This window comes from Enhydra lutris, unplaced genomic scaffold (genome assembly GCF_002288905.1).
Source record: "Enhydra lutris kenyoni isolate GAN:26980312 unplaced genomic scaffold, ASM228890v2 scaffoldscaffold25, whole genome shotgun sequence".
NCBI lineage: Eukaryota > Metazoa > Chordata > Mammalia > Carnivora > Mustelidae > Enhydra > Enhydra lutris.
The window spans coordinates 4,441,386-4,462,476 of NW_019154109.1; the positions used below are offsets into that span (position 1 = coordinate 4,441,386).

The 21,091-nt window shown below is 56.4% G+C and overlaps 1 protein-coding gene across 1 annotated transcript; it reads left to right on the forward strand.

Moving 5' to 3' along the window:
* The first annotated feature begins 810 nt into the window (after window positions 1–810).
* Window positions 811–19,893, forward strand: LOC111151171 (chromosome unknown C1orf106 homolog). The gene is made up of 10 exons (XM_022508969.1): window positions 811–1,025; window positions 7,113–7,261; window positions 8,013–8,137; window positions 8,669–8,785; window positions 9,528–9,750; window positions 14,459–14,512; window positions 15,380–15,590; window positions 15,817–15,990; window positions 17,853–18,516; window positions 19,801–19,893. Exons 1-10 carry the CDS (start codon window positions 811–813, stop codon window positions 19,891–19,893), a joined length of 2,025 nt encoding a protein of 674 aa, XP_022364677.1.
* The last annotated feature ends 1,198 nt before the right edge of the window (window positions 19,894–21,091 follow it).

The following is a 21,091-nucleotide window of genomic DNA, read 5'->3' on the forward strand; positions in this document are numbered from 1 at the left end:
ACCTCCCAAATTCCCCTGGCGCTGCCTTCTCTCGCTTTTGCGACCCTCCTTCTGGCCCAGCCTCTTCCGCTCTCCTGTCTCTGTCTCTCTCGACCCTGGGTTCTAGCCCTTACTTCATTCATACTATTGCTACTTGATTACTCGCCTCTTTCTACTGGGGAATCATCCAGGGAAGAATCTGAACTGTGATCCACCGTGCTGAGCACTAGTAGGTGCTCAGTAAGATTCCTGGACAGACGAAAGCAGGGAAGAGTGAATGAAGGATGGCTGGAGGGGCACGGGGCTAGCGGGAACAGTAGGAGGCGCTCACCAGGAGTGGGCTCCTCTCCTGGCCCCGCCGGAGTGCGGCCAGCCGGCGCCCAGGAGGACTGGGCTGGGGCTGGAGGAGGGGGAGGCAATTCCCGCGGCGCCAGCGCGGTGCACGGCGAGGGAGAAGGGGACCGGCGAGGAGGGGGAGGGGGCCTGCGAGGGAGGGGCGCGGCGCCCTCTTGCCGGCTTCTCTCATTCTTTCACCCCGGGGTCTCGGGGAATGGAAACGGCCCCCGGTCAGGCCGGAGCGCGCGGATGAAAGGCGGCCCTCGGCCGGAGAGCCGAGCCTCCTCCCGCCCGGGCGGCGGAAACTGGCAGCGCGGGGGGTGTCCCGCCACGCCCGCGTCCCAAAGCGGGAGAAGGGGGCAGCCTCGCCTCCTCGAACGGGGGTCTCCCAAGAAAACCCATTACTGCTGGCATCTTGCCACCCCGACAGGGGGCCCCGCCCCGACTCTTGCCTCGGAATCTCGAATCCCTTCTTGAGTCTTTCCCCTCTTTCCAATGGGCCTTGGTATGCCCCAGGGGACAGATGTCTTGGGATCTTTAACATTTGGGATGCTGCAAATGCCGAAGTTAAATGAAATACCTCCCGGGAGGGAAGGCCGGGGGGAGACTCGGGGAGAGAGGAGATGGCCTGGACAAGCAGGTCCTGAAGCTGCGAGGCAGGATCGGGGGGCGCGGGGACAGGCGGGCGGCGCCAGAGCTCCATGGGACAGGTAAGGGGGAAAACTTAGGGGGAAGCAGCGCGGGTGAACTGAGGGGTGGGGGGAGTTCAAGCTCCTAAACCCATGGTCTTCGGCCTTAACGAAGCTGGCCCTAAAAGGAATGGAGTAATTTACAAAAGGGGTGGGAATTTCAAGGTCCTACCCAAAGTGCACATTTCCGACTCCTCAACCCTTCTTCGACCTTCCCCATGCCTGTGGATCCCCTGGCCAGGTTCCGGGAAGCCAGAAAACAGCCTAACAAAAGGAGCAAAGTCTGGGGCCGCCTGGATGCGGAGGGCGCGGTGGGGGAGGGGAGCAGGGTGGACGGACAAAGGGGCTTTTTAAGGAAAGCCTAGAGGTCTGATTTCAGGGCACATTCCAGGCTAGAATGGAGTTCTCCTGTCCTAGCCCACTCCACCATCGCCTGCTGGAGAACACCTTTCCCAGTGGGAAGAGAGAAGAGTGCAGTAAGAAAACGATTCAGGAGCCCTCTCCCACCCGCCTTCGCCTAGAGGGTCCCGGGCTCCTTGGCCTTTTTCTGCTCTGTTGACTCCGGCAGCTGACCATTGCTTTGTTAATTCATTAAGTGGGATTTTCCGAGCACCCGAGGCCGCGCTCGGCTGGGTGCTGGTGGCAATGTGAGGGTGGTAGGAGGAGGCCCTTGCTTTGAACAACTTCCAATCTCATGTATTAGAAGCAATTTAAAGAAGGGACTTCAAAACAATGTTGGAGAGGATGGCTACAGAGTGTGGAAGTTTCCTGATTTGGGACTTGTGGTTGGGAACTGAAAACCCGAAAGAGATTCAGTGTTTCTCCTTTCAACAATCAGATTCCAAGTCCTTTAACTCTGCTCAGGGAAACCACTTCCTCCACCGCCAAGTGGTGGTCCTGGTGTGGATGCCCTGGGGTTTGGGGCAGGGCATTGATTAGTCAGTCCCCCAATCCCCTAGGCTGACTGGGAGGGAGGCAGTGAACCCCAAAATTCCCAGTTTCTGGGGTGCCCACCTCCCTTTTGGTGTTTTGAGTTCACAGGCATGGCCGACCCGTTGAATCTGGTGTTCTTGGGAGAGTTGGTTTTCTAGTCCCATCCCAAACCTCACGTTTTGCTGGGCAGGAAATGCTGCATGTGAATTTGAGGGAACAAGGGGGTTTTCGAGAGTTCCAGGGGATCAGTGCAGTGAGTGGATTATCTGTGTTTCTCTCCTCTGAGCTCAGAGATGGGAGGGTCCCAGATGGTGGTGTTCTTAGCTGGGTCCTGGGCACCAAAGCATCTGTGGATAGAATTCAGAGGGTTTATGAACTTAGATGGGGAAAAAAATTTTTTTATTTCACACCAACCTTTAACAAAATTTAGCATTGCCTTCAGTTACAACGGCAAGAAACCACAGGCAGTACTTGTGACTTCGCCATTGATAGAATTCACAGATAGTTTTACACCCATTACAGTTGTTTAACTGTCTTGAAGTATTGTTCACTGTTCATCTCCTCTGTGAAATTATCCACTGCTGGATCCTGTTTAATGTTAATAAAGAGGCATATATATTACCATGTTTTTCTGTTTTTAGAACTGTATTTCCATATAGTTGGTTCTCTTAGCGATTGTCTTAATTTCATTTTGTGAGTTAAAATACATGCTATCAGCTAGTTCTAGAAACTTCTATCACCCCCCCACCTGGAGCTGGGGGATGGGCAAGGTGGAGGAAGGGGACCAGTTACAATGAGTCAATCTCTCTCTGTCATTGAAAGAATGTGACAAGTCTATTGGGGGATGGGGAGGACTAGGGGGAGGGAAGGGCTGTGGGTTCTTTGGGAGACCAGACTGAAAGCTGGCTCCACTTCACAGGAGGGCCCCCCCCACTCCCCCCACCCCCGCCTTGGGGCCCCTCAGCCTCAACCTGGAGAGAGGGAGGTGGTCAGCCCGGAGGACTCTGGGGCTAGCATTGTTTGGAAAGAAGGTGTGTATAGGAACGTGAGGGGGAGCAGGGTATGTGTGTAGGGACTCTGGGGACATCAGCAACAGAGCTCAGGCCCCCAGAAGCTGCTTGGTGGAGCAGACTTCCATCATCCTGGCCCTGAGGAATGGGGAGGGGGATGGGGTTTGGAGGTGGGGATGGAGGAGGGAAGTAATCCAGAGAGAGGTAGAGGTGCCTGCCTATACCCCAGGGTTGAGGGGCACCGTGGGAGTATCAGAGAGTGGGAGAAAGGGAGGCAGTGGGATGACATGTCGAGGGGTGCAGTCCTTAACCTACAGTATGTCTCTGTGTGGTCCATGGTGTAGCAACAGGCGGCCTTAGCCCTTGCTTCTCTCAGTGAAATGGGCTAAGTTGTGAACAGTTTTTGGTTTGCTTGAGGCTCAGTGGGGTGGGAGACCTGGAGGTGTATTTTCTGTAGAGAACAGGTTGCATTTTGGTTAGGAATCAAGGAACTGGTCCCTTGATTAGAACAGGTTGCATTTTGGTTAGGAATCAAGGAACTGGTCCCTTGATTAGATGCTGGGGTTCCAGCATGTCTCCTGTGGAGCAGGGGACAGGGCTGGGGTTCAGCTTAGTGTTCGTGGACCCTGCTGAGGGATGGCTGTAAGTAACAAATAGGCCTTGATGATCCTGGGGGGCAATGTCTAGGATGGAAGGAGAGAACACCCTTGCTGTCTTTAGGATCCTAGCACCTTCCCATATGGAGTTCCATAGTTACTCCCCTGCCTGAAGCTTTTTAAAACCTGATTTGGGAGAGATGAAACTCGGGCCTTGGTTTCCTTTCCAGTGTACGGAAAGAGCAATGAGCTCTTCTTGTCACTTTGTCAGTTTCTTGCTGGTATCCCCATGGACTGTGGACCTTCACCCTCCTTCTGGGGGTCTTGCAGACCTTGATTTCTGGAAAGGGAAACTGAGGGTCAGGAGGGCAGTTGTGCAATTAACAGCTCACCGTGTTGCATTAGAGTCCCTTGAGGCCATGAAGACGTAACCCCTCTTGCCTTCTTCTGGGGTTCCTCTTTGGGGAGCCCCTTTCTCCCCACTCCCCGCCCCCTCCCCGCCCCCGGAAGTGCAGAGGCCCAGGAGCTGCCCGCTGGCAAGAGCCACGGCAGGATTAGTTCAGGGAAGGACTTGCTCACCTGCTCCTCCCCTCTGACTCAAGTCACAACAAGTAACCTGGTTCCCCTGGCCGGCAGGCAGCCTAGGAGGAAAGGCAGGCGGGCCAGCAGGCGGGACCAGAGGGAGGGGCGGCCACCGGCAGCGAGCCGAGTGCGGGAGCCAGGTCAGAGAAAGAGGACAGGGAGGTCTGCCTGTGTCCTGGGACACCCTGAGACGGCATGTGACACCCCTCAGCCCCCTGACCTGAGAACAAGGGGTGTTTCCGGAATCCTGGACTAGACCCCAAAAGCAGGTGAGGGCGGGGCGGGGTAGAGCAGGTCTTCGGGGCTGAGGGGCAGACTGGCCCCAGGGGAGGGGGAGTGGCGGGGAGCCCCTGCGGTGGCCAGCACCAACACCCCCTTCCTCCTTGTGTCTTGGGCACAGGATGATGGGGGGTGCTGGTGGGCCCAGATGAGGAGCCCCTTGTTCTGCTGTAGTTCCCAGACCTCAGTCTCTAGGGGAGAAAGGGAGAGGCCCAGGAGCTGGCTTTGGGGGCACATCTGTGATGGGGGAGGGTCCTCAGTGGCTCAGCCTGAAGGACGCTGGTGTTTCCCTTCCTCCGTCTTTGCCTCTTCTTTCCTTCGCCTTTTTCTGGGGACCTTGTTTGGTCAGGTGGCCTGTTTCCTAGGACCCAGGACTGGGGTTTGCTGTCGGGGGGGCTGAGGGTCTGGAGGGCAGGGAGGGATTCCTGCCTTGGGAAGGGGTTTGGCGTGTGCCCTGAACTGCATTTATGGGAAAGCAATGCCTGAAACATCAGGCTCCAGAGACTTCTGTCCTGCTGGTGGAGGTGGGACCCCGGCAGGGTCCATACAGCGAGGAGGGCGACGTTGTCCGAGATTCAGAGAGGGAGGCTGAGAGGGCCTCTCCTACACACTATATAATCTTTGTGCCTATGAGGAAAGCAGGTCCATCCAGGCCAGGCGACTCTCTCAGGACAGCATGGGCCGTGGCTGAACTTGAATCTCCCAACTTCAGGTCCTGTGCTCTTTGCTCTACTTGGAGCCGCGCGTTAGCCCCAAGTGCGCCCAGCGTCCGACTGGGGCCACTGTGAATGCCAGGGCCAGCCTCTTGACCCTGGCAGTGAACACTGGAGGAGTGGGGTATGTCAGGAGGTGGGGGTCTCCTCTCACATCCACCCCTCTGCCCCGGTGACCCTACTACACACGGCAACAGTAAAGGAGGGAAGCCAGGCGGAGGTATCACAACTTCCCAAGGCAACGCCTTCGTGGTTAATAATTAATTAGCAAGTGTGACTAATTAATGGCTTCACTCCCACATCACCTCCTTCCTTGTCCAAAGCAAAATGCCCTCTCCGTCCCAGCTGTGAGGGCCTTGCTTTCTAGCTCTGGCCGGGCCCTGCCCCTGGCTGCTGGGGACGGGTAGAGGCTGCCTGTGGTGGGTGGGGGCTGGGTCAGCGCGGGTGGCTCTCCCACTGCATGTCCTGTTCTGGGTTTCCAGAACATGGGCCATTCTCTCTCTTTGGCATGTTTGCAAAGGCTCCACATAAACGTCTTTCTTTTTTTAATCCTACCATCCGTTCTCTAGACTTTCCTGGAGAATTGGAATTCCAAAGTGCAGGTACCTACTGTTTTCGGGGCTGTGTTTTTATTGCTGTTGCTCAACCGTCCTTTGATGGGCTGAGTGGTTGATGGAGGTCGATAAAAGAGCCCCATCATCCTTCCTGCTCTTCCAGTCTCGAGAGGCAGAGGTCCTCCTGGGGACAGGGCTGCCCGCAGCCCTCTCCCTCTCGCCTTGCTTTGCGCTCAGTTTTCCCAAGGCCTGCCTTCCTCGGCCCTGGGCTGATGGTGGAGGGCGGAGCCCACCTCCTCCACCCCATGGCCCTGTGCCGTAGGCCGGCAGGATAAGCTCCAGACAGAAACTCAGAAGGACTTTTGGACTGTTGCTCAATGGGCTGACTCAGTGAGGAGGTGGCTGGGCTGTCCTTCCAGCCCGCCTGCCTGGGCTCCGCCTGCCTCTCCCCTTCCCTGCTCCAGCCAACAGCTGCCAGAACCCTGGCCGGCGGGGACCCTGAGCAGGGGTGTGAACTCAGGGAGGAGAGAGGGGGCGAACAGCAGGTGTTGTTTTGGCGACGGGAGCCCAGCTGGGCCGACACATTCGGAGAGTGTACCTGTGCCACCGAGTGTGCTCAAGCCCAGGGAGGCAGAGGAGTGGGTGATCTTGGCTCCTCCTTGTCCTCCAGCAGCTTCCACTTTAGTCACAAATCCCACCCCACCCGTGACCCTGACACACACACACACGCGCGCGCGCACACACACACACATACGAACTGGGTCTCCCTGGCTGTGGGGTATAGGGGATCTTGGCCGACTCCTCCTTGAGGGGTCTCCTACACATAGTGGTTTGCTTCCGGGCAGCTCTCTGGCACCTGCCTTTGGATGAAGACCCTGGTCCAGAGGGCTGGGCAGCACGGGCTTTGAGGGCAGCACGGGCTTTGACGGCTTGGCCGAGTACCCAGTACTGTCTGTCACCCACTGGGCAGCGGGACAGGCCTCATGCCTCCTGGGTTCTCAGGCTGAGGATAGTCAGCCGCATGGGGACCGCTGTGCCCCAAGAAGACTTCTTCCCCCTTCTGCTTTCCTTTCCCCCTTGCTTCGTGTTCCCACCCATTTTTATTACCCCTTTCCTTTCCTCCTCTTTCTTGCTCTTTTCCTTATCCTTCTCCCCAGTCGCAGTGGTCCCTGTGGCCACTCAGAAGGAGGCAGCAGGAGGCTAGGGTGGGTTCAGAGGGCCCCCCTGAGAACGGGTTTGCTGGTGAGGCCCGCCGAGCTTTCTCTGCAGCAGCCCCAGCGCCCAGCGCCGACGACCTCCCGACCCCGGACTGTCCCAGAAACCCGGTCCTCGCATCCTCTCCCCCTGCCCTCAAATATCAAAAGACCTTACTTAAGGTCTGTGTAGAACCAAGGGGTTTTACCTACAGCTGGTTTTAGTTTATTTATTTATCTCTTCGAAGCTGGGGAACCTGCAGGCTGTCGCCACATCCTGGCTCAGGTTGGGAACGGCATCACCCCTCCCTACTCTGTGCCCCCTCCTCCCCAACATCCATCATGGAGAGTAAGGATGAGATCAGCGACACCGACAGTGGCATCATCCTGCAATCTGGTGAGTGGTTTGGGGGAATCCCGCCCTGTGGGCCCCCAGCCTGACTCTCCGAGGCCCCAAGCCCCAGGGCTGGCTAGGGTGAGTGGCTGGAAGATGAGTGGGAGAAGGTGGGAGGGGTGGGAGAGGCCTCAGCTGGGGGCTAGATACCCGAGGGGCTGCAGTTTTCCCGGATGGTCTGGCCTGGAGGTCTGATCCTATCTGGAACAGGTCTCTGCAGCTCTGGCCCTAGTGATTACTAAGAAGCTGAAAAATCTTATCTGGCTACTGGAAAGGTCCTGTCTCTCTGGTCGGCCTGAGTCTGTCGTCCTGACAGAAGAGAAGAAAGAAGCACATATGTGAGAGAGAGGGAGAAAGAGAGAGGGGGAAAGAGAAGGAAGAAGTAGTAGAGGCAGAAGTAAATTGTAGGGGTGGAGGGTGGGAAGGGGAAGAACAGAGCTCAGGCCTGTAGCCCGCCTATCACTGCAGATTGCCTTGGGGTTGGGGGCCAGCCCTTTCCCGTGAGCTGTCCTGTTGCCACCTGGGATGGCCAGGAGATGTGTTTGTGGTTATGACACCGGCTGCAGCAGCTGACCTGTCATCTGTGGGCAGGGATGAGGCTGTGTGTGTACATGAGTGTGTGTGTGTGTGTGTGTGTGTGTGTGTGTGTGTCTTTGTACATGGGAACACATCCTCCCCACCACCCCGGGGATAGTTAACAAGTGTCTGAGAGGGTCTCCCCCACCTTGCTGAGCTGTGCCCTGCCACCCCCTAGGCCCCGACAGCCCTGTCTCCCCCATGAAGGAGCTGACGCACGCGGTACGCAAGCAGCAGAGGGCCCTGGAGGCACGGCTGGAGGCACGGCTGGAGGAGCTGAAGAGACTCTGCCTCAGGGAGGCGGTGAGAGCCCCGGCCAGCCCCCTGGGCCCCCAGCAAACCTGGGGTTAATCTGAGCCACAGTTTGGGATGCTGGGGCTGCGGAAAGGGAACCCTGCTTGGGAGGGAATTCTGGAAATCAGAAGGGGGGGTGGGGCCTGGAGTCCCGTGTGCAGCACTTGGCGTGGGCACCGGACGGCTTGGGTGGAGAAGGAATTAGCCCAGGTGGGACCCCCGGCACAGGGAGGGAAGGACAGAAGGGCTGGAGCGGGAGTGGACAGAGGCGTGCGCGTGACTGTAACCAGGGCCAGAGTCGATCTCTGAAGGAGGGGGGACCTGAAGTTTGAAGGAAAAGAGGATGGAAGGTAGGGGGTGCCCTGAAGAGGCCAGTGAGGGTTACGGGGTACTCCGGGTTATGGGGTAAGGTGAGGCATGGGCAGGGGCCTCCGGGGAAGGGCAGGCACAGGCCATGCAGAGCTCGTGGGATTTGCGATTCCCGGTTGGCCAAGGGCTGCGTACATGGAGAGGGGCCTGGATGACTTTGTTTTCCCGCAGGAGCTGACGGGTATCTTGCCAGCAGAGTATCCCCTCAAACCAGGGGAGAAGGCCCCTAAGGTCCGCCGCAGGATCGGAGCAGCTTACAAACTGGACGAGCGGGCCTTGCACAGAGAGGTGAGGAGCCCGAGCGAGCCATCTTGCCCCCACAAGTGTTGCTCACTGAGCCAAGGCCACGCCATGTGGAGGGGTTAGCTCCTAAGACACAGTGCGCTCAGCCAGGACCTGGCCATCTCCGTTTCACCCCAGCACACCCCGTCAGGGAGCTTGGCTCTGTGCTGATGAGGGGCACCCACTAACCTGTAGCCCGGGTGGCTGTGGGAAGGGGTGCCACCACAGGAGCTGGAAGAGCTGGGACCTCGAGAAGATGCTGGGTTTGGTCGCCAGTAGGCAGAAGTTCAGTTAAACGCTCAACCACCAGCCCAGAGAGGCAATGGCCTGTTTAAACAGGTTATTCTGGCCCCTAGGGCTGTCCTCCTCCACACGGCAGGCAGGCAGGCAGGCGGCGGGGGTGGCTCGGGCCCTAAGATCCCTTCCCTGTGGTGTGAAAGGCAGCAAGTTTCTCTGGGCCTGCCTGACCAGCCCTTGGGGTCAGGAGAGAAAGTGTCCCACTTTGGTTCCCACGCTGCCTGGCTCAGGGAGCACCGGGGGCAGGCTAGTGGGTGGGTCCCCCTGCCCACTTCTCAGGGCGACAGGTCTGCTCTCGGCCACCTCCCACTACCCCACCCTCTGCCCCGTGGCCTCCTCCGCAGCTATCTGCATCCCTGCTTCCTGGGCTTAGGGTCAGGATTCAGGGCCCCGGGGTCAGGGCCGTTCTCTGGGTCCCCGAGTGAGGCCCCTGCCTCTCCCCCCTCCCCAGGACCCCCTGAGCAGCCTGGAGCGGGAGCTGGCCCTGCAGCTGCAGATCGCTGAGGCGGCCCGGCGCCTGTGCCGGGAGGAGAACCTCAGCAGGCAGGCCCGGCGGCAGCGCAAGCACGCCATGCTGCAGGAGGAGAAGAAGCTCAAGGAGCTGGAGCGCTGCCTGGGCGAGCAGCGGCGCGCCAGCGGGCCCCCTTCCACCGCTGCCCTGCCCCTGGGCCGAGGTGAGCCAGCCGCCCCCAGAGCCCCGGGCCACGTGCGAGCTGCCTGCGATGGCAGGGGCCAGGACTCGGGCCATTGCATTTGCCTTTGTGCCCAGCACCGTGTCAATGTTCCAGCTTGGTTTTAGCTCGAAACCCGCTTCCTCGGTCCCCCACTACCCCACCCTGACCTGCTGCAGCCCCGACAGGCCGTGGCAAAGGGCTTCTCCATCCTATGAGATCCTCTCCCCCATCTCCTTAGAAAGCAGTCCACTCCTTCCTCATCCTTCTCAACGTCCTCTGCCCTTAAGAAGGCCTCCTGGGCAGAAAGGTGCTCCTCAGGCTGACTTCGAGCTTAGTCCTAGGGTCTGCTCAGCAGCAGTGGGCAGGGCTGCCCTCCTGCCCTCCAGGCCCCGGGGCTGGCGTATATGTTTGGGAAATGGGAGGCTTCCGTGAGCTCGGGCTCTGACCTGAGGAACTGTCCCCTGGCCTGTGTCAGGTCGCTCAGGGGCCTACTATTGCTACTCACAGCTGCTCCCTGAATTGTTTCAGGGGCCAGAGCTGCTCGTGGGATGTGTAGGTGGAAATCCAGCCCCACAAATGCCACACCCGACCGTTGCTTAAGTATCTAGAACCACCCTAGTCACAGGGAGGCCTCCACTTCTGTTCTCCGCTCTCACGGGGCCTCTGGTCTAGTCCTGAGCCCCATGGCCTGGAGACTTGGGGCTGTGGGGATACCTCGGAAGGTGTCCCTGCACAGGCCTGCCATTACTGGAGCCCCGTGCGTCTAACTCCGGTTACCTGCCGGCAAGTGGTTCTGAGCCCTTCGGTGTGGCTGTCGCTCTCCCCGGACCGAATCCAGCTTGTCAGGCTGAACTGCAGCCCTCCCTGCTGGTTCTCAGGGCGTCCTGCTTGCCCTGACCCCGTGCCTCTCGTGGGTAGCCCAGAGCTCCCCAGCTCCAGGGGAGAGAACCAGGGTGGGGTGGGGAGCAGTGGCCCGGGGCAGAACTGGATGCCAACGCCTCGGTCTGGGCACGGGGAATTGTTTACTTCTCCCACCATCAGGCTCCTACCCTGCACCTTGGGTTGGCTTTTTGCTGAGGCTGTTCTCCTCCCCTGGTTGGGGACACTTGTATTTAGAGTCCCCCATGCCTGGTGGCCCATGCCTTGGACTAGGGGATGCTCTCAGCCCAGGTCGCGGAGGTCTCCATTGCCACACATCTCCCTCTAATGTAGGGAGAAAGGATGGGACCCAACACCTCCCAGGTCACCTCCAGTAGAAGCAGAGGAGGCAAGAGGGGCCTCTGTGGGACAGCTGGCCCAGGAAACACAGGAGACCGGTACACCTGACACAGGCTCAGATGGCCAGACTCTTCTGGGTCACCTGGTTCTGGCCTGGCCTGGCTGTAAGGTAGCACTCCATGTCTCCAAGGCACAGATGGAAAAGAAGTTCTCCATCCTCCCTCTACTCCGACAGGGTCCACACACTTGACAGTACCGCCCACCCTCTGCCCCCCTGAAAGGAAGCTATGGACTCAGGCAGGAAGGTCCCTGAGGACTCACTTACTCCATGTCCCTGTCGCGGTTTGTCTCAGCCCCGCCTGTGTCCCCCTCCAGCTGGTACTATCCCACAGCCCCCTCTGCTCACAAGCCTGCAGGTGGTGGGGTGGCAGAGGGTGGGGGTGCTGTCCCTGTGCTGCTGCCATTGCTACCCATGACGCTCCTTGTGGGGGGCGGGGAGGGGGTCAGGACTTGCCTGGGGCTTTGGTTAACCCACCGTGGGAGGCAGGACGTTCTGAAGCCTTCTGCAGGCCCTCAGCTCAGGTGAAGACGGAGCTGTAGAGAGGAAACAGGGTGAAGTGGCTGCCTTTCAGCCTCCAGACCAGAGAAAGACCCTGCATTCTCTACCTTCAAACCCTGCCTTGACCGTGGGCATGAGGTCCTGGGCTCTAATGTCGTTCCTTGGGAGCCCAGTGGCTTGAGCAAGTAATTCCTGCTCTATGGCTCCCCTGCCCAGCCCTGCTTTCCCTGGAAGGAGAAAGTAGAAAGGGATTAATAATTAGTTAGTAGCTGAAAGGTGTTTGAAATTAAAAAGAAAAAGCAAACAAACAACAGCAACCAAAAAAAAAAGGGGGGGCAGAGAAAAAGCCCACCTGCTCCCTTGGTTTCTGCTCAAGGCTCATTCAGTTTAGGATAATTACTAATTATGCCAGGTGGGAGTAATTAGCTAGTACCCTGCAGGTGGCGGGAGCAGTCAGGTGTTAAGCTAATTTACCATGGTGAACTGGAGGAGAAATTCCCCAGGACCCAACCTCCAGTTGTAGCAGGTGCTCTGAATGTGTTTGTTGACTGACAACACCTGCCTTCAGCCAAGCTGCCTCCTAGAATTTCCATAATGGTGGGAATGTTCTATACCTGTGCTGTCCAATATGGTAGCCGCTCAAGGAGCTCCTGAGCATTTGAAATGTGCCCGATGTGACTGAGGACCTGAATTTTTTATTTTATTTCATTTTAATTAACACAGCCCCATGCAGCTAGGGGCAGCCTGTGGAACAGTGCAACCTTTGAGAAGGCTCACGTTGTGGGTATGATCTCCATAGTTACCACCCCACCTGGGGAGTCCCGCGGCCACTGCTGGACCAAGGGCAGGGCGAGGTTGATCCAGGGCTGGGTTGGGGCAGTGTGGCCAAGACAGGGAGCAGCCTTCAGCAATGGCTTGTGTTTGCAGATAGATGTGACCCACCTGTACCTTACCTCTACAAAGGCAATGGGTCCCCAGATGACCCTTGTGCACTTTTTTTTGGCCAGTGCACTTTTTTGGCAGTGCACTTTTTTTTTGGCCAGTGAATCTGGCCAATGATCTGCTTGTTTTTATGAAGATTAGGGATGATGAGACATGATGTCTTTCTTCCCAGGCCATATAGTCAAACCAAAACATACGACTAACTGCAGGGGCAGCGGGGGGACATGATAGTAACAGTCCCCCAATTTCTTCAGCTTAGCATCCGTGAAAAATAAAACTCTTTATTCTCCAGGGTTTTGGAAAAGATCAGAGGCAGAGAACCAGAATTCAATGAAAGGGTGTCTCCTCATTTGAACCCCAAAGCAAAGGCCAGTATGAGCCAAGCGCACCTTGGGATAGCTGGCTGCTTGGGAGTCGGCCCAGCTCCTTGGGCAGTATGCCCTACAGGGTTTAAGAACGACTCTCGGTAGAGTTTTTATTTCATTTAAATTGTGGAGCAAAGGTTGACAAACTTCTGTAGAGGCTCAGAGAGTAAATATTTTATGGGCTTCATGGGCTTTATAGTCTCTGTCACAACCACTCAACTCTGCCACTGTGGCTCAAAAGCAGCCAGACATTACATAAGCAAAGCTGTAGCTGTGTTTCAATAAAACTTTATTTAACTGGATTTGGCTCAAGGACCCCCAGCTTGCCAATCCCTGTTATAAAAGATTTCAAGATAGCTGGAATTGTTTACTTAGAACTTTCTGGAGAATGACTTATGCATTAGATGCCAGCTAACAGGAGAGCCAATAAATGGTCATGGTGACGAGCCAGAGTCTGGTCAGACTGTCTGGGTATGAATTCTGACTCCGTCACCTTTTGGTGGATTCACCTAAGCCACGTTCCTCAATTTCTCCAAGCCTTGTTTTCTTTTTTTAGCTGTTACATGATGATAATAGTATTTACCCTACGTGGTGGTTTTGATGATCACATGAGTTAATATATATGAAGTACTTAGGAAAGTATTGGCACAACAGAAATTTTAGCTATTGTTTTTATTTTTATTTTTTTGGAAGATTTTTATTTATTTATTTGACCAACAGAGATCACAAGTAGGCAGAGAGAAAGGCAGAGAGAGAGGAAGGGAAGCAGGCTCCCTACTGAGCAGGGAGCCCGATGTGGGGCTCGATCCCAGGACCCTGGGATCATGATCTGAGCCGAAGGCAGAGGCTTTAATGCACTGAGCCACCCAGGCACCCACAGAAATTTTAGCTATTGTTAATGTCCCCTCATTATTGTTATCATAGTTGAAAATACCTTGTGAATTCCATCCAGGTCATTTTAGGAGTATTCGCAAGGTCTTAAGTTTCAGTTTGTCCAAGGGCGATGGCAAATAGACGTTCCCTCAGATTTCTTGGGTCAAGCTGCTGCCATACCATGCAGAAATGTCACACTCCCATTTCCTTCAGGTGACCTGCCATATCACCAACTGAAGGGCCTTCCGTATCCGGCCAGGCCAACCCCATAGCTCAGATTCCCACTTTGCACTGCTCTTGGTGCTGGTAATGCAGGATTTCTCAGATTTGGGGTCCTTGAGTTGTATTTATGATCTCAGAACACTGGAAGAGTTAGGGAAATAATTTTCATCCTGAGGGCCTTCCAAAATGATCCTTTGCCTTTCCCTCCCACTGTCAGGAAACCCAGAGGAAGCTCTGGCTTTTTTGACAGATGGGGAAACTGAGGCCCAGAGCATTGAAATTGCTTATTCAAGGTTGCATAGCTAATGGCAGAGCCAGGATTAAAATCAGGTTTACTGTCTTCTTGCTCCTAACTTCTGATTCTTTTCTACTTCCAAGTAATATATTCATATCCAATATAGTATTTAGTACACAGTTGGTATTTCCTGATAAGGGATGTTATCAGGAAGGGGTGGGGTCCATACTGCCTGTTAATCCAGATCTATGGGTTGATTTCCTCACCTCCTTCTCTCCTGTTTGATTTTCCCAGAGCTCAGTGCCTCAGATGACAGCTCTCTATCAGATGGGCTGCTCCTGGAGGAAGGTGAGAGGGGTAGTTTAGGGATTGTTGTTAGGGCTGGGCTCCTACTGGAAGACGGGGATGGGGGTGGGGGGGGGACTTTGGCAGAGTTCACTAGTGAGGCCTTCAAGTGGGAAGTGGAAATTTAGTGACCTAGTGAAGGCGGGGTGCCAGGCTAGGCTCAGGGTCTGTGCTCTTGCTTGAAGATCATTTCTGTGTCCCCCTGCGCATGTTCATTTGAGGGTGGGAATGTGCCGACTTTTTCCCATTCTAGAAGTTCAATCAGTTTGACAGGGAAGTAAAAAGTGAATTCTAGCAGAGCCTGTAGAGTGCGGGGGGTGTCCCTGCCTTTGCCCTGGGACATTAATTCAATATGCACCTGTCAGACCCTAAAAGCCATCTGGCCATAATCATTGTCCCTTTTGAACAGAGGGTAGCACTGGGGATGGAAACAACAGTCAATAGATTAAAAACCCTGTTTATAAACCCTAAGGATGTTGGGGGTCAAGGTGGACCAAGAGGGTAGCACAGCCCTGCCTAGGGGAGTGCCCAGGTCAATAAGGGAATAGCACACATGGGCACAGCATGAACAAGAAAAATTGGTACGCGGAAAGTTAGCTGCAGACAGGGTAGTGGGAGCAAAGGTTAGAAGGTGGAATAATGTGAGTTAAGCAGAGTCAACCCGGGGAGGCTTCTTGAAGGAGGCAGGCAGGTGTAAAACAGCTGTGAGAGAGGCAGTCCCAAAGGAGAAGAAAACATCTTCGAGCATCTGGGCCTGGAGCCACAGCCTGGAGTAGTCAGCCAAGCAGCCTTGGGAGGGAGAGCAAGGCACAGGCCAATTTGGGCCTATTTGTCAGCCACTGACTTCACCAGGTTCTTCTACCCCTGCAGAGGAGTCCCAGATGCCAAAAGCTCCCCCGGAGTCCCCAGCTCCACCTTCCCGGCCTCTCCCACCCCAGAGCCTCGAGGGCTTGGAACCCGCGGGGCCTGAGACTGGGGGCCCGGAGCGGGCCCCAATCCAGAACAGCCCCTGGAAAGAGACTAGCCTGGACCACCCCTACGAGAAGCCCAGAAAGTCTTCTGAACCCAACAGCGAGTCCAGGTCAGGACGGGGAGGAAGGAGGGCGGGGAGTAGGTGGGAGCTGTGCTTGGCTGGAGGAGGGGTGCAACAGGGGAAGGTCTGGGAGACTGCTCCTCTCCTTAATTGTGTGATGGTGGGAAGCATGAGTTTTGGCGATCCCCTTCCACTGTGCCCCCCTTCCTCTGCACAACTCAAGCCCCACAATGGAGGCATTCTTGCCACTGACCTGTCTCTAATCCTTTTTCAGCAGCCCAGCCACCACACCCCAGGATGGGCCCAGCACCTCCAGCCTCTGGCTGCTGGAGCCTGCCTCCTACCATGTGGTTCCCATTCACAGCCTTCCTGGCCAGCGGCAGGGCCGCATCAGTGCCCCAGCCACCCCCGAGATCCAAGGCAGGAGGGGCCAGTCGCAGTCTCTGAGGTAAGAGGTCACCCCAGAGGTGCAGGGAGAGGGGGACCCACTCTTGAGAGCTTACATTTGGGTGTTGGTGGCTTCTAGGATGTAGGTGGGACTGTGGATGGCACATGCCTCGTGCTGTGGCTTCTCCCTAGGATCCCTTCTTGGGGCACCTCTCAGTAGAGGCCATGCCACGCACAAGCAGCGCGTCATTTGTGAAGCAGGCCGTTTACTGCACAATGCGATTCATGGTTCGTCCCCTTAGCCAGATTCTCTTACGGCAAGAGAATTTGGAACTTGGTAGACACTTCTGCAATTGTTTAAGATTGTTTTATTATTGGTGGCTGGCAGTGGACGATTCACTTTCTCAACTGATGTGCAGTCGATTCTCATTATTCGCGGTAGTTTTGCGTCCCATGACATCACAGCAAACACTGGGTGAGCAATACTGAACCATTGCTCCTAGGGCAGATAGTGCGGTAGGCTCCTGAGAGCTTCTGGTCACAACATTGTTGTCAGCTGATCAGTACATGACCTTGTTTCATGTGTGCTTCTGTTTAAAGACACCTTATTTAATATATATTATTGACCTCTTAACCTTGAATTCCTGGCCGATAGCACTCTAGGTCATGCCCAAATAAAGCTCAAGTAATACTTAATATTCTGCAAGAAGACATATCTAGAGCCTTCCCGCACTTGGAGCCGTTTTAAACAGTAAAGTCGCCAAGAAAGAGCACAAAAATACGAAACACATCGCACTAACTAGACTGTGGAGAGGATACTCGTTTGTAGTATAAAAGCCACGACAAGAGCTCAGCGCATTGCCTTGTTCTGCCTCAGCGGAGAATGTGCCTCGTGGGCATCCCCAAATTTTCACCATTCTCTGCACGTCCACACATGACCGCAAGTGTTGTGAGTGTCGATTGGAGGTTACAAATACATTTTTGCTGGGGGAGATTTTTGCAAAGACTGAATCCGCAAATAATGACAATCAGTCGGATGTTATTTTCCAATGTTTTACAAAGCTAGGACAGGCAGCACACGAACGCCCTGGGCACGATTGCTGGGTTCTTCTGTGGGTTGAAATGTGCTTGTCAGGCATTGCTAGGCCGGGTGAGGCTTGGGACAACTGCTCTCAAGTCAAGCAATGAATTTTATACTTTACATACTTCCTGGGCTAGTTTACAAACGGTGCCTTTGTGCAGAGGGGTGAGAGGCGCCCCCTGTGGGCAGACACAGCCCCACCGTAGCGCCTATTAACAGTGAGGGCTGGATTTCAGCCCCTATAGGTCCTGGGCTGCCGCCCTTAGGAAGGAACACGGTGAAGGCGGCTACTCTATATTAGTTTGGTAGCCTGGCCATATGGGTGGCTTAAATAAGAGAATTTTACTGCCTCACAGTTCTGGAGGCCGGAAGACCAAGATCAGGCTAGGGTTGGTTTCTTCTAAGGCTTCTCTCCTTGGCTTGTGGATGGCGGGCCATCTACTTCCTTCCCATGGTCTGTGCCCCACACAGCTTTACAGGTCCAGCTTAGACACCCGGCCATGTCTCCCTGCACGTTTCTGTGGGTGTCATGCAGCTGGACACAGGGTCCCTAAAGTGGCAGAAAAGAGGAGACATCGCTGGGGCATCCTTGACACAAACAGCGCAAGTGTGAATGCAGCAGGAACATGGCATAGGAAGGCGGGGAGGGGGGGGATCTGGATGTTTATTTTGGGGAGGTTTGACCCAAGACCCCGGCCTGTGAGCCATACTTCCTGCGAGGAAGGCCTCGGCCTTGCCATTTTATCTTCACCGCCCCCACCCCACCGCCCCCCCAAGGCCCACGGGAAGAGCCTGGGCCTCCCAGACTCCCAGACTCAGTGCGTCTCCCCTTCCTCCCCCAGGACGGACTCCTTCCGGGCGGGCCCCGAGGGCCGAGGTCGCAGCGCCTTCCCCCGCCGCCGCCCCACTTACTACACTGTGACGGTGCCCGACTCCTGCTTCCCCCCGACCAAGCCCCTGCTGCCCCACCCCGCCTACCACTCCTGCTCAGAGGACAGCGGCTCCGACGTCTCCAGCATCTCGCACCCCACGTCGCCCGGCAGCAGCAGCCCCGACATCTCCTTCCTGCGGCCGCTGTCCCCGCCCCAGCCGCCTCGCCACCGCGGGGCCTGGGGCCCGGCCGGCGCGCTCTACCCGAAGCTGCTGCTGCCCCCCGGGCATTTGGCGCCCGGGCGCTACGTGCTGGTGGCCGAGAGCGCCCTGCCGCCGCCCGCCGAGTGGGAGCTGGGCCGCGCCGCCTCGGGGCCCGCCTACGAGGAGGACCTGCGCTGGCAGCGCCTGGTGGCCCCCCGCGGCCGCGTGCTGCGGACCCCCTCGCTCAAGGACAACCCCGCGGGCCGTGCGCTCAGCAAGGCGGCGGTCTCCGAGGAGCTCAAGTCGTGGCACGAGCGCGCGCGCCTCCGGAGCGGCCGCCCGCACTCGCTGGACCGCCAGGGGGCCTTCCGCGTCCGGAGCCTGCCCCCCGGGAGAGAGGGCTTTGGGCGAGCCCCGGGTCCTCGGACACAGGTACGACGGCTCCGGGCTTCCGGCGAGGGGGCCTGCCGCTGGGGGAAGGGCGGCCGCTCTAGCGGGTCCAGAGCAGAGCGGCGGCATGCCTGCAGCGCCACCCCCAGCCAGGAAGGACAGACCACTAAAACGTTTCCCCCTGGCTTTGCAAGGCCCCCGGGCCTCTCCCTGGGGCCTCTCCTAATTTTGCCTCTGGCTCCAGAACGCATACCCACCTGCGCTGGTGGAGGTAATCCTGGAAGAGAGCAGAGACGTTTTTCCTTAATGGCTCCATAGATGGTCCGCAAAGCAGATAAACCTCTATTCATAATCGGAAGTCCAAGCCGAATTAACCCCCAAATTTCCTGACCTGAAGGCTCAGGACAAAGGGAGTCTGAAAACGTGTTCGCAGAAGCCAGGACCTGTGATTGCCTGTGTGTCACCTTCCTCTGACAGCCCTCTACACCTGGGGGCTGAGAAGCAGGGTAGCTGAAGGTTAAGGGCACAGACTCTGAAGTTAGGCTTGGGGGGGGGGGGGGGGTAATATTGATTGGCCAGGCGTCTATCTCAGAGGGCCAGGACCTTCACATGAGTTACTGTGTGTAAAATGATCAGAGTAGTGTATAGTAAGTACTAGTCAGTGGTTCTCTTATTGGCCAGGGGCCAGACTGGTAAGATAGAGCACTCTGACATGACGTAAGGGTGTCAACTGTGGATTCAGTGGCCCTGACCTTCATTTGGGAAGTGGGGGTAACACAGGAGTCCTGTCTTCTTTCTCTCTGGTACGGAGGGCTCTGCAGGGGGTGTGCTCCAGAAGTTACCAACAGGCTGCTCCTTTGAGACCCACGATTCCTAGCAGGCCCAGCTGCACGTCCCTCCCCCACCCACCCCCAGTTCTCTGGGCTGCAGCTGCCATCCTGGCCGGGCAGCAGCCTGGCCCCGGTCCCGGGCCGCACCCTCCAGCTGATGTGCTTTTGCTTTTCCCTTCCTGCCAGCTTGAACCTGCCCTCAGCCCAGGCCCAGCCCATCCCAACCTGCCCAACAGGGAGGATGACAAGAAGTGAGCCCAGGAAAGGCAGGGAGTAGGAGGTCAAGGTGCCTGTCACCCCCCTGGAGTGGAAAATAGATAAAGGGTGATCAACGGGGGACATTGAACCTCCTGGGGTGGGGCAGGGGCTGAGAGGCTGGGCCCGTGTTGCTGCCAGTCAGCGTCCATAGGGACGGGGATGGCGTGCCTGCATTTGCTGTCTGGACATTTCTACCTGGTTTGCTCACAGATCTCTCCTTTCTTCCTGACCCTGGCAGGTGGCCACAGTGTATGTGCCCCGGAGATCACCCGAAGGGGCCCCCGTGCCAGTCTTTGTGCCTGAGAATGGCGAGATCGTCAGCCAGGTGTAACCGAGGCCTGGTGTTACCGTGTACCCCCCACACCCCGGCCCTCTTACTGGAAAAGACTTGTCCACAACAGGACCGGAGCCGAGCCCTCCCAGCCTTGAGTGCCTTCTTCAGCTCCTTGACCCCCATCGCAGGTCGATGAGCCGGGGCTGAGCCTTTTTTTTTTTTTTTTTTTTTTTAATTTTTTTTTCCAGAAACCCTGACTTTAGGATTTATATTTGTGATATGTCCTCAAAATCCCTATAATATGATGATGCATTATTCCCCAGAGCTTGGTCTACTGGACTTGAGGCCTTGCCTGTCTGACTGACGGCTTCTGTCTCCTTCTGCAAGCGGCAGGGGATGCGTGAGGCAGAGGTCATGTTGGGATTCCTCACGGACTCGGGATTCCTCACAGACTCGACCCTTGGGCTCCAAGAACATCCCCAGGGAACAGCTCCTGTCCCTGGGACTGCAGCTAGAGGCATACTAGTGTGCCTCCCCCACCCCACAATTTCCTAGCTCTGTGGGTACTGTAGGGGTGTCTGAGCAGGGGGAGAATCTTCTTCCCCCTTTATAATGTGCTCTGTGATGCACACACGAAGCGGTAGGTTCAAGATTCTATGTCCTGGTGGAGTATTGTCTTCCTGGATGGACCCTGTCTTTTCCTCACCACGCAACCCCCAACCCCCACCCTGTAGGGGCCCCAGTCATTCACCATGTGCTGTCTGTGCCCTCTGGGCTCCCACATCGACTCAGACCTCTGTGCCTTGAATTTGAGGCTTCGCCAGATTGTAGCATTCGGAGGCCCAGGCTGGGGGCTGGCCTGTGGTGTTTGGCGGAGGGCAGCTCATACTCTGACCAGCTTCTCTGGGCATCGTGAAGACTGGCAACCCCACCCTTCCTTCTGTCACCTTTTCATTATAGTCCTAAAAAGCAGTGCCTTCCAGGTGTTTTTGGAAAGGCCCCATGTCTGTGGTGTGTTCTTGTAGGCGGGGGGGGGGGGGGGGTCCCTGCCCTGCTGCTCCCCACCCAGCTGTGCTTCTGCTCTGAGACTGGATTTCCTTGAAAGAGGGCAAGTCCTTATTTTTACGGATATGGGAATACTCACTCTCAAGAGCATTCATTAATTGTCCCATGTGCTAAAACCTGAGCAGGCCTGGAAACGGCCTGTGCTAAGACCATCCCGTAGACCCTGGGTCCTCATCCTTGGGCCTCTTTG

Coding starts and splice junctions, on each gene's coding strand:
- LOC111151171 (XM_022508969.1), top strand. CDS start 811: ATGGGCCTTGGTATGCCCCAGGGGACAGATGTCTTGGGATCTTTAACA. Junction 7,262..8,012: donor TGGCATCATCCTGCAATCTG/GTGAGTGGTTTG, acceptor GCCACCCCCTAG/GCCCCGACAGCCCTGTCTCC. Junction 9,751..14,458: donor TGCCCTGCCCCTGGGCCGAG/GTGAGCCAGCCG, acceptor TGATTTTCCCAG/AGCTCAGTGCCTCAGATGAC.